Here is a 12,500-nt window from a genome sequence, read left to right as displayed (position 1 = left end):
TAGGGTTAGGGTTGGTGATGTCGTAGGCCTGAGCAGTGTGGTCTCATCACGGGATTAGCCAGACGGACGCAGCAGGGAGTTGGTCTCTTGATTGACGCGGGCTCTAAAAGACATGTCCAACCCACGCATGGGGCTCTCAGCCCATCTAATTACGCAGGGAGGAGCATCGCAGGACTGCCAACCTGCTCACAGCAATCGCTCCTTTCAAATCAATCAAATCAGTTCTCACCTGCACCGGTCATACAAACACAGAGCCGCAGTCCTCACCTGCACCGGTCATACAAACACAGAGCTGCAGTCCTCACCTGCACCGGTCATACAAACACAGAGCCGCAGTCCTCACCTGCACCGGTCATACAAACACAGAGCCGCAGTCCTCACCTGCACCGGTCATACAAACACAGAGCCGCAGTCCTCACCTGCACCGGTCCCCATACGAACAGCATCCCCTCTGGAAGTACTTGCAAATCATGGTTGGTTTGCTGCTGCTGAGGTCGTGCGAATATCGACAGTTGCTCCCTTCTTTGCAAACCCCATGCATGAAATACCTTCAAAAAGACAAGACCGGGGGAAAAAAGACCGCGAATTAGCCAGAGAAATATGCAACAGTCCATTTGCATCCTTAAACCAAAAATCATATTCAAAACGGCTGTTCATCATATGATGAAGTTCAAGTGCTGAAACATGCATTATACATTACTCCTGCGAGCAGGCGAGACGGTCGCAGTGACCTCGGTCACGGGCATAGCCCCAACATTATTTACAAAACTGCATGTTCGCCTTTCCTGCGCTTTGCTGATAAACCACATATAGTTATCCGCTGTTAGCGAACAAAATTATCTTGCTGGCTATCATCCAGATTATTGCTGCTTTCACACTGCTGAGGTAATGCAATCTGGATCTGGCAAATGCGTGAAGCAATTCTCTTCATTATACTGAAATGCCAAATTGAATAAGCATGTTATGGGTTTCTAAACAGTTAAACACGATGGTGAATCTGAAAAAAACTAACATTATAAGAAAACCTATAGCAAAACCATTTGCTATTTTTATGACGACAGAAACACTAACCATCGATAAATAGGATAGCTGACCATTAAAAATAAAACAGCAAAATTTGCACATACTGTTCAGGTAAAATATTCCAGGTTATTAGCTGGTTAAATCGGTGCATTTTAGGAAGATCTTCTGGATCTCAGCGTCAAACCCTTTTGTTTATCTCCATCAGCGTAGCTATGCTACTGTCTACTGGCGGACTCCAGCCCAGCCGACCAGAGCCGAGCCGTGCTTCCAAAGAAGTTAAAGCGAATAACGCCGTACGTTCAGAGGACGAAAACAACAAAAATACCCTGTGTTAGCCAGTGCTAACACTCAGCTGGTTACAACAAAAGACAAAGCTGTCAGTGACAGTTATCCATCGATCTGTCGATCAGGGCAACAAACAGTCATTTCGAGTTCACTTGTGTCGCAACTAATAATCGGTGACAAATGAAGACATTCTGTCCCACCTGCAGGTTACGTGTTTGGTCCAGCCTCCTCCGGTAACTGCTGGGGCCGCTGTGGCTGCTGCCGCTGCCTCCGCCATTACTGTTTATCTTGAAGCCCAGCACCCGGATCTTCCGGCCAAACGCGTTCTGGCGTTCGGCATCAAATCGGCAATTTCCGGAGAACAGGAACGGAACAATACAGTACTGAATTACTACCTCAGGGAGGCGCCCTAGAGCTATATACTATATATAATTATACGTACTATAATTTCCGACCCAATTACTATGATTGATTCAACATTGCTTTATGAGTTGCGTTGTGAGTTTCCTATGATTGGAATGTTAAAACTAAGAATATAATATAATTGTTATAATAATAATATTAATGAATTATTATATTAGTCGTAGTATTATAAATTAGTACAACCATCATCATCATGTTCATTATCATCATCATCATCCTCATCGCCCTTTTTTTCAGTCGTCGCAGAAGACGAAACACCACTAGTTTGCTATGAGTTGCAAGTTATTCGTGCTGCAAGGGAGTTTAAAACTAGTTTTATGTGAATTAATCACTGTCATTCATATTTCTGCAAAACAAATGAAATAAAAAATACAAAACGAGACGTATGACTAGACTGGCTATCCGTATATTTTACTGGTTATTTTTTCACTTGAACTTTCAATAAGTTAGCAAATACAAACGAAACCGAGCTTGAAAAGCAAAGCAACTCATGCTCAAGAATGCAAGGTGACAACCCCACCAAAGCTTGTCAAAAGCAAACGCAGACCACTGCAAACAACAACGGGTCAAAGTTTATTTCTTCCGGCACATAGGCACAAGGTAAGAGCAAGAAGAAAATAATTATATCCAATTTTGTAGACTTGAAAGGGTGAGAAGTTTTCCTAAACGAATTGTGTTAAAGGACAATGCATTAATGTAGGTTGTGGTTGAAACGTGTTGCACATTCTAATGGGTTATTCTAATTGTAGGGCTGTTCTCCGACGTCACGCTACCTTTAATGCTGTTCAGTCAAGTTTTCTTGTACAGGCACGTCGCAATTAAACTGAAGTTATGTGAACTAATGTGCAAACCGTTATACCTAACCGCCATGTTTATTAATAAGAGGTTGGTTAAAACAGTTATCCGACGGATAGGTAGCCAATATCACTGAGCCATTGTGTTAACTTTAGGGGAAGTATGTCCATTCTATAACTTGATATGAGCTTTGCTTGATCTTGAGTTTAAATCAAGCGATGACTTTATTTTAAGCAGTGTAGCATTAATCGGTGGGAGATTAGTGATATTTGTCGTTTGTCGCTGTGTAGTCTACAGTTTCAGACATAGCCGAGTCAACGCTTGCTGCTCGTCCTCATTTTCTTTTGCAATGTTGTTTTAGACATACAGCCTGCATGTCAAACAGTATTGCTAATGAAAATCATTGACGAAACACTAACGCGGATTGTTTATCTATCAACCAACTGGAGCATAACACATTCATTGGCTAGTTGTCAGAGTTTTTATTTTCTATTCTCATTGTGTTCTTGAGCACAAATACAGCCTGCTTTATGTGATTCTGTTTATGTATATATTAATTATTATCTGATTTTTTATTTATTTTTCTTTGGTTTATTTTCTTTAGTTTGTTTTATCTTTCGCATCTTTTCGCGGAATCCGCAATGCTCGGCAGAGTTTCTACGTTTCTGCACAGATGTGCCCCCCCAGCAGTCCGCAGATGTCACATGCACGGTAAATGTTCTCTGATTTACCCAGGTGTTGACCCCAGGTGTTGACTCCCGGTGTTGGCTCCCGGTGTGTCTTTGGGATTACACCTGCTGTGTGTCATGATAACCCTGTGTATTTTGAATTGTGAAATGGAGTGGAGAAAATAATTCAGTCCCAAATAACACTAGTAAACACATATTCTCAACAAATAAATATATTTTTGTTAAGCTTTGCTTGGATCCCACTTCATAATTCAAAAATCTATTTAATATATGTGATATGTGGGTGTTGCCCTGAGAACATCGCGAGACATCGGGTGAGATCAAACATGGCGTAACATAACGCGTAAAAAGCAAAGGAAGGAACTGAGAGCGACTTACTACGGTATGAACGACATTCTAGAGAGAAGAAAAAAACCTTTGCCCCATGTCGACGGACACCTCTATCGAGACCGCAACATCACCGCTTGACTCCAGTCACCCCAAACATTAACATTCGATAGTCCATACGCCAACATGAAAACAGACCTTTAAATATACACCCTGCTATCTCCGAAAACAAATGTTACACTCATATACGGACCCAATAATGATAACCCTGCTTTCTTCCATTCACTATCCCACTTGTCCGATTCCACGATCATAATTTCAATACAGTTATCAATCCCACTCTAGATAGATCATCCACCACCGTTAAGCCTAGAAACTGCCACTCCGCAGAAACATTAAAACAATACATAAGTGATTTTGGTCTTGGCGACAGTTGGCGAAATCCATCAATCAGAGAATATTCTCACTTTTCCCGGCCCCATTAATCATTCTCTCGTATTGACTTTTTTCTCACCAGCAACTCAATTATAACCGATATTTCAAACTCCAAAATCCATCCCTTCATGATTAGTGATCATGCCCCTGTGTCATATAATCTAAACACCAAACAACTCAAACAACCCGTCACCAGATGGAGACTTAACACTTCTTTGCTTAAAGATCCTGAATTCAATAAATTTTTCACACGAGAGTGGGCATCCTTAATGGTGTAGGGCATTTTACATAAGTGTGCCTCTCTGCAGACCCCCAAAAGGAAACAGACTGTGTTGACCACGTTGACACAGGGTCAGCAAGGCTTGATGAAAAGACAGTGCTCATCAATACAGGACTATTGCTCCCATCATTGTGCTGCCTCTGCGCAACTCAGTGGAATGACCCCAGAACTTAAGTTGAAATAGTACTGTATAAATCGGTTTTCCACATACAGTGTTTGGTGTCTTTAGATAGCTTGTGTTGTGGGAAATAGTTTGGTGTCATTGGTGGTGTAGTACACTGGTTGCTGAATAAAGATCTTGTAGGAATAAACCACAGGTAATGCAAGTTACCTGTGAGTCAGCATCCAGCTGTGCTACAAAGGCTAACCAGATTTCATTGTTCCACAAAGGAACAATTATACATACAGTACTGTGCAAAAGGTGTGAAAAAATGCTGTAAAATAATTATTTATTTATTTTGATCAATTAACAAAATGCTGGTTTGAAGGCAAAGGGTGGTCACACCAAACATTGATTTGATTTAGATTTTTCTTCTGTTTACTCACTTTGCGTTTTGTTAATTGATAAAAATAAACTATTAACATTTCTATTTTTGAAAGCATTCTTACTTTACAGCATTTTTTCCACTTCTGCCTAAAACTGTTGCACAGTACTGTATGTGATATTGTTCATTCTAACAGGTTTTGTGTGTGTTTGTGTGTGTTTGTGTGTGTTTGTGTGTGTTTGTGTGTGTTTGTGTGTCCACACATGCATTTTTGCATATACATAGTATATATCTAAGCATTTATATATGTCTGTGCATGTCTGGTTGGTTTTATTAAAATGTTTCTAGATATCCTGTTCCAAATCCATCCCTCTGTGTCAGAGGCTTTGGCAGAAAACAGGCCAGTGGTGGCGCTAGAGAGCACGATCATTACCCACGGGATGCCCTATCCGCAGAACCTGAGGTAAGAGAGACTCCTGTAGGCACAGAAGGAGTGAAGGTGGATATGGCTTGTGTGCGTATATTTCTGATTGAAAGCATTATCACATTGCCCTGTGCGTGGCGCTTTTGTCTCTTCAATGTTGTTTGCCACAAGGAAAATGTGTACTGTGTTGGGTCTGAGGTGATGCAGGATGTGTTGGGTCTGAGGTGATGCAGGATGTGTTAAGTGATGTAGGATGTGTTGGGTCTGAGGTGATGTAGGATGTGTTAAGTGATGTAGGATGTGTTGGGTGTTGGGTGATGGAGGATGTGTTGGGTCTGAGGTGATGCAGGATGTGTTAAGTGATGTAGGATGTGTTGGGTGTTGGGTGATGTAAGATGTGTTGGGTGTTGGGTGATGTAGGATGTTGGGAGATGTAGGATGTGTTAAGTGATGTAGGGTGTGTTGGGTGTTGGGTGATGTAGGATGTGTTGGGTCTGAGGTGATGCAGGATGTGTTAAGTGATGTAGGATGCGTTGGGTGTTGGTTGATGTAGGATGTGTTGGGTGGTGTAGGATGTGTTGGGTGATGTCGGATGTGTTGGGTGGTGTAGCATGTGTTGGGTGATGTAGGATGTGTTGGGTGGTGTAGGATGTGTTGGGTGATGTAGGATGTGTTGGGTGGTGTAGGATGTGTTGGGTGATGTCGGATGTGTTGGGTGGTGTAGCATGTGTTGGGTGATGTAGGATGTGTTGGGTGATGTAGGATGTGTTGGGTGGTGTAGGATGTGTTGGGTGATGGAGGATGTGTTGGGTGGTGTAGGATGTGTTGGGTGATGTAGGATGTGTTGGGTGGTGTAGGATGTGTTGGGTGGTGTAGGATGTGTTGGGTGTTGGGGGATGTGTTGGGTGGTGTAGGATGTGTTGGGTGTTGGGTGATGGAGGATGTGTTGGGTGATGGAGGATGTGTTGGGTGTTGGGTGATGGAGGATGTGTTGGGTGGTGTAGGATGTGTTGGGTGTTGGGTGATGGAGGATGTGTTGGGTGGTGTAGGATGTGTTGGGTGGTGTAGGATGTGTTGGGTGTTGGGTGGTGTAGGATGTGTTGGGTGATGGAGGATGTGTTGGGTGTTGGGTGGTGTAGGATGTGTTGGGTGGTGTAGGATGTGTTGGGTGATGGAGGATGTGTTGGGTGGTGTAGGATGTGTTGGGTGGTGTAGGATGTGTTGGGTGGTGTAGGATGTGTTGGGTGATGGAGGATGTGTTGGGTGATGGAGGATGTGTTGGGTGGTGTAGGATGTGTTGGGTGGTGTAGGATGTGTTGGGTGATGGAGGATGTGTTGGGTGTTGGGTGGTGTAGGATGTGTTGGGTGATGGAGGATGTGTTGGGTGATGGAGGATGTGTTGGGTGTTGGGTGGTGTAGGATGTGTTGGGTGGTGTAGGATGTGTTGGGTGATGGAGGATGTGTTGGGTGGTGTAGGATGTGTTGGGTGGTGTAGGATGTGTTGGGTGATGGAGGATGTGTTGGGTGGTGTAGGATGTGTTGGGTGATGGAGGATGTGTTGGGTGGTGTAGGATGTGTTGGGTGTTGGGTGATGGAGGATGTGTTGGGTGGTGTAGGATGTGTTGGGTGATGGAGGATGTGTTGGGTGATGGAGGATGTGTTGGGTGGTGTAGGATGTGTTGGGTGATGGAGGATGTGTTGGGTGGTGTAGGATGTGTTGGGTGATGGAGGATGTGTTGGGTGATGGAGGATGTGTTGGGTGTTGGGTGATGGAGGATGTGTTGGGTGGTGGAGGATGTGTTGGGTGATGGAGGATGTGTTGGGTGATGGAGGATGTGTTGGGTGATGGAGGATGTGTTGGGTGGTGTAGGATGTGTTGGGTGATGGAGGATGTGTTGGGTGATGGAGGATGTGTTGGGTGGTGTAGGATGTGTTGGGTGATGGAGGATGTGTTGGGTGATGGAGGATGTGTTGGGTGATGGAGGATGTGTTGGGTGATGGAGGATGTGTTGGGTGGTGTAGGATGTGTTGGGTGATGGAGGATGTGTTGGGTGATGGAGGATGTGTTGGGTGTTGGGTGATGGAGGATGTGTTGGGTGGTGGAGGATGTGTTGGGTGATGGAGGATGTGTTGGGTGATGGAGGATGTGTTGGGTGATGGAGGATGTGTTGGGTGGTGGAGGATGTGTTGGGTGATGGAGGATGTGTTGGGTGATGGAGGATGTGTTGGGTGATGGAGGATGTGTTGGGTGGTGGAGGATGTGTTGGGTGATGGAGGATGTGTTGGGTGATGGAGGATGTGCTGGGTGATGGAGGATGTGTTGGGTGATGGAGGATGTGTTGGGTGGTGGGTGGTGTAGGATGTGTTGGGTGGTGTAGGATGTGTTGGGTGGTGTAGGATGTGTTGGGTGGTGTAGGATGTGTTGGGTGATGGAGGATGTGTTGGGTGTTGGGAGATGTAGGATGTGTTGGGTGATGGAGGATGTGTTGGGTCTCAGTACAGCTCAGGAAGTGGAGGCCATGGTGCGGTCCCAGGGAGCCACGCCCGCCACCATCGCAGTCCTGCAGGGGAGGCTGCACGTCGGCCTGTCCCACGACCAGCTTCTCTTCCTGTCCCGTAGCCCCGCCCCCCTCAAAGTGTCCCGCAGAGACCTCCCCTACGTCCTGAGCAGGGTCAGTCACAGACAGACAAGTCACACCCTGTGTGTGTGTGTGTGTGTGTGTGTGTGAGTGTGTGAGTGTGTGAGTGTGTGTGTGAGTGTGTGAGTGTGTGTGTGAGTGTGTGTGTGAGTGTGTGAGAGTGTGAGTGTGTGAGTGTGTGTGTGTGTGTGTGTGTGAGTGTGAGTGAGTGTATGTGAGTGTGTGAGTGTGTGTGTGAGTGTGTGAGTGTGTGAGTGTGTGTGTGTGTGAGTGTGTGAGTGAGTGTGTGAGTGTGTGTATGAGTGTGTGAGTGTGTGTGTGTGAGTGTGTGTGTGTGTGTGAGTGTGTGAGTGTGTGTGAGTGTGTGTGTGTGTGAGTGTGTGTGTGTGTGTGTGTGTGTGAGTGTGTGAGTGTGTGAGTGTGTGTATGAGTGTGTGAGTGTGTGTATGAGTGTGTGAGTGTGTGTGTGTGAGTGTGTGTGTGTGTGTGAGTGTGTGAGTGTGTGTGAGTGTGTGTGTGTGTGAGTGTGTGTGTGTGTGTGTGTGTGTGAGTGTGTGAGTGTGTGAGTGTGTGTGAGTGTGTGTGTGTGTGAGTGTGTGAGTGAATGTCAGAACGGCAGAGTCTCTGACCTCCTTCAAGCGCAGACTGAAGACCCATCTCTTCAGGCTACACCTTTCCCTCCCCAACTCACAATCACTGTGCTTAGCCTTAGACTGTAATGGCACTTATGTATAGATATCGTTACTTGTATAGGTATTGTTGTTTTTATTGGCTGTTGTTGTATTCTAGCTGCCAACAGTGGTATGCTAGTTTGAAAGTTGATTGTACTCCTCAAGGGTTCTGAATTTCTGTATGTTTACACTAGGACTCGGAACTGTACTGTCCTCTCAGGTCTACTTTTGCACTTGTTCTTGTGATTGATTTGCACTTTGTTGTACGTCGCTCTGGATAAGAGCGTCTGCTAAATGCCACGTAATGTAATGTAATGTAATGTAATGTAATGAGTGTGTGAGTAACCCTCTCCCTGTCCCAGGCTCTATCAGGAGGCACCACAGTGTCAGGCACGATGCTTGCAGCCCACAGAGCCTCCATCCCTGTGTTTGTGACGGGGGGCGTCGGGGGCGTGCACCGCGACGGAGAGAACTGTGAGCGCTCCTCCCACTCCTGTGTGTCCTCAGGGCTGTGTGTCCTCCCACTCCTGTGTGTCCTCAGGGCTGTGTGTCCTCCCACTGCTGTGTGTCCTCAGGGCTGTGTGTCCTCCCACTCCTGTGTGTCCTCAGGGCTGTGTGTCCTCCCACTCCTGTGTGTCCTCAGGGCTGTGTGTCCTCCCACTGCTGTGTGTCCTCCCACTCCTGTCTGTGTTATGTGTCCTCAGTGCTGTGTCCTCAGGGCTGTGTGTCCTCAGGGCTGTGTGTCCTCAGGGCTATGTGCCCTCAGGGCTTTGTGTCCTCAGGGCTGTGTTATGCAGGGCGGCCTGTAGTGTAGTGGTTAAGGTACATGCCTGGGACACGCAAGGTTGGTGGTTCTAATCCCAGTGTAGCCACAGTAAGATCCGCACAGCTGTTGGGCCCTTGAGCAAGGCCCTTAACCCTGCATTGCTCCAGGGGAGGATTGTCTCCTGCTTAGTCTAATCAACTGTACGTCGCTCTGGATATGAGCGTCTGCCAAATGCCATTAATGTAATGTAATGTAATGTAATGTGTGTTGTGTCCTCAGTGCTGGGTTCTGTTGTGTGTGTTATGTATCCTCAGCGATGGATGTGAGTGCAGACTTGACGGAGCTTGGCCGAACGCCCATCGCCGTGGTCTCTGCCGGCGTGAAGTCCATCCTGGATATCGGCCGCACCCTGGAATTCCTGGTGTGTCATCAGGAATAGTGGAATTCTGAACCTCCACTGGAGCTGCTTCTGGCTCCTTCTCTTTCTTCTTCTGCCACAAATGCAGTGATGGAGATACTGCGCTCTCCGTGAGAGCATCAGCAGAGCTTATGGGGAATAAATGATTCTATTTAGAATATATAATATAATAGAACATACATTATTGATCTCTGGAGAGGAGGGTCATCTTGCCCACACCATGAGAAATGCAATCTCTTGTGAAATTAGTTGAATTCTTTGGTTTCATGGTTAGAAAGTATGGCATGGCGTGTTTCTACTCCAGGAGACGCAGGGTGTGTGTGTGGCCACCTTCGGGAAGACCCGGGAGTTTCCTGCGTTTTTCTCCCCCCAGAGTGGCTTCACTTCCCCTCACAATGTCACCAATGCAGAAGAGGCAGCAGAGCTGATTGGTAAGAATTAGGCTGCACCCATGGCAGCCATTTTGCACAGGAACGCTCACTCCACACCAGCTGAGGTGGAGGGGGAGAGAATTACTTCTGCCTGTGAAACTGTGCGCTGATTAGGTGGCAGGACGTGAAAGCCAGGTTGGGAACTATTCTTTGCATATTCTTTTTATGGATGCTCTGTAAGGATACTGGAGGCTCTGTAGGATAATGGACGCTCTGTAATGATAATGGACGCTCTGTAGGACAATGGACGCTCTGTAATGATAATGGAGGCTCTGTAGGATAATGGAGGCTCTGTAGGATAATGGAGGCTCTGTAATGATAATGGAGGCTCTGTAGGATAATGGACACTGTGTAGGATAATGGATGCTCTGTAGGATAATGGATGCTCTGTAGGATAATGGATGCTCTGTAGGATAATGGATGCTCTGTAGGATAATGGACGCTCTGTAATGATAATGGAGGCTCTGTAATGATAATGGAGGCTCTGTAGGATAATGGAGGCTCTGTAGGATAATGGAGGCTCTGTAATGATAATGGAGGCTCTGTAGGATAATGGACGCTCTGTAATGATAATGGACGCTCTGTAGGACAATGGACGCTCTGTAATGATAATGGAGGCTCTGTAGGATAATGGAGGCTCTGTAGGATAATGGAGGCTCTGTAATGATAATGGAGGCTCTGTAGGATAATGGATGCTCTGTAAGGATACTGGAGGCTCTGTAGGATAATGGAGGCTCTGTAGGATAATGGACGCTCTGTAATGATAATGGAGGCTCTGTAGGATAATGGAGGCTCTGTAGGATAATGGAGGCTCTGTAATGATAATGGAGGCTCTGTAGGATAATGGAGGCTCTGTAGGATAATGGAGGCTCTGTAATGATAATGGACGCTCTGTAATGATAATGGAGGCTCTGTAGGATAATGGAGGCTCTGTAGGATAATGGAGGCTCTGTAATGATAATGGACGCTCTGTAATGATAATGGAGGCTCTGTAGGATAATGGAGGCTCTGTAGGATAATGGAGGCTCTGTAATGATAATGGAGGCTCTGTAGGATAATGGAGGCTCTGTAGGATAATGGACGCTCTGTAGGATAATGGAGGCTCTGTAATGATAATGGAGGCTCTGTAATGATAATGGAGGCTCTGTAGGATAATGGACGCTCTGTAATGATAATGGAGGCTCTGTAGGATAATGGAGGCTCTGTAGGATAATGGAGGCTCTGTAATGATAATGGAGGCTCTGTAGGATAATGGAGGCTCTGTAGGATAATGGACGCTCTGTAATGATAATGGAGGCTCTGTAGGATAATGGAGGCTCTGTAGGATAATGGAGGCTCTGTAATGATAATGGAGGCTCTGTATGATAATGGAGGCTCTGTAGGATAATGGAGGCTCTGTAGGATAATGGAGGCTCTGTAGGATAATGGATGCTCTGTAGGATAATGGAGGCTCTGTAGGATAATGGACGCTCTGTAATGATAATGGAGGCTCTGTAGGATAATGGAGGCTCTGTAGGATAATGGACGCTCTGTAATGATAATGGAGGCTCTGTAGGATAATGGAGGCTCTGTAGGATAATGGACGCTCCTTGCAGAGGCCATGCTGTCAGTAGGGCTGCAGAGCGGGGTGCTGCTAGCCGTGCCCATCCCAGAGGAGCACGCTGCTGCTGGAGAGATTACCCAGGAGGCTGTGCGCATGGCGGTGGCACAGGCCAGGTAAGGCCACCAAACCCCCCCGCTGACTGTGTGAGGACAGGACTCTGTTCAGCCGTTACAGTGCTGTTTGTGTCTGCAGTGAAAAGGGAATCAGAGGAAGAGACGTGACCCCGTTCATTCTGCAGCGCGTCAGTGAGCTGACACAGGGGAGGTCCCTCCAGGCCAGTATCCTTCTGAATGCAAACCCTAATCCTAACTCTAATGCTAATGCTAACCCCTAATGCTAACTCTAACGCTAACCCCTAATGCTAACTCTAATGCTAATGCTAACCCTAATGCTAACTCTAACGCTAATGCTAATGCTAACACTAACACTAACACTAATGCTAATTCAACATTAATTCCAACGCTAATGCTAACCCAACCCTTGCGTGTGTGTGTGTGTGTGCGTATGTCCTTAACCCTCTGAGACATGGCCCTGATTCGGAACAATGCGCGGGTGGGCAGTCAAATCGCATGTGCTCTGTCTGAGCTGCAGCGTCACAAGAGGGGCGGAGCCTCACCCCCCCGCCGGGAGCAGGCCCCGCCCCCCCGCCGGGAGCAGACTCCGCCCCCCCGCCGGGAGCAGACTCCGCCCCCCCGCCGGGAGCAGGCCCCGCCCCCCCGCCAGGAGCAGACTCCGCCCCGCCGCCGGGAGCAGACTCCACCCACTCCTCCCAGGGCTGTGAGTATGTCATTCCCACATGCCAGCAC

General features: G+C 46.9%; 2 protein-coding genes across 2 annotated transcripts in view; one reads left to right on the top strand and one right to left on the bottom strand.

Annotated features, from left to right (window-relative positions):
• LOC133119174 (probable E3 ubiquitin-protein ligase makorin-1) overlaps nucleotides 1-1,607 on the bottom strand; it is a 7,003-nt gene extending 5,396 nt beyond the window's left edge. Inside the window, exons 1-2 of the mRNA XM_061229632.1 lie at nucleotides 1,509-1,607; nucleotides 420-548 (exon numbers count right to left, since the gene is read on the bottom strand). Of these exons, the coding sequence (XP_061085616.1) occupies nucleotides 420-548; nucleotides 1,509-1,585 (206 nt within the window). The 5' untranslated portion in view covers nucleotides 1,586-1,607. The remainder of the gene's footprint in view (nucleotides 1-419; nucleotides 549-1,508) is intronic.
• A 671-nt stretch (nucleotides 1,608-2,278) lies between these two features.
• Nucleotides 2,279-12,500, top strand: part of zgc:136858 (uncharacterized protein LOC678543 homolog) — a 25,416-nt gene continuing 15,194 nt past the window's right edge. Inside the window, exons 1-10 of the mRNA XM_061229900.1 lie at nucleotides 2,279-2,331; nucleotides 3,131-3,237; nucleotides 5,091-5,205; nucleotides 7,664-7,838; nucleotides 8,839-8,950; nucleotides 9,557-9,663; nucleotides 9,965-10,091; nucleotides 11,687-11,807; nucleotides 11,887-11,972; nucleotides 12,218-12,327. Coding sequence (XP_061085884.1) covers nucleotides 3,168-3,237; nucleotides 5,091-5,205; nucleotides 7,664-7,838; nucleotides 8,839-8,950; nucleotides 9,557-9,663; nucleotides 9,965-10,091; nucleotides 11,687-11,807; nucleotides 11,887-11,972; nucleotides 12,218-12,327 — 1,023 coding nt within the window. The 5' untranslated portion in view covers nucleotides 2,279-2,331; nucleotides 3,131-3,167. The remainder of the gene's footprint in view (nucleotides 2,332-3,130; nucleotides 3,238-5,090; nucleotides 5,206-7,663; nucleotides 7,839-8,838; nucleotides 8,951-9,556; nucleotides 9,664-9,964; nucleotides 10,092-11,686; nucleotides 11,808-11,886; nucleotides 11,973-12,217; nucleotides 12,328-12,500) is intronic.

The sequence above is a fragment of the Conger conger genome, chromosome 19 (assembly GCF_963514075.1).
Source record: "Conger conger chromosome 19, fConCon1.1, whole genome shotgun sequence".
NCBI classification, from domain to species: Eukaryota; Metazoa; Chordata; class Actinopteri; order Anguilliformes; family Congridae; genus Conger; species Conger conger.
Note: the sequence above shows the minus strand (reverse complement) of the source record. Positions and strands in the feature narration are given on the sequence as shown.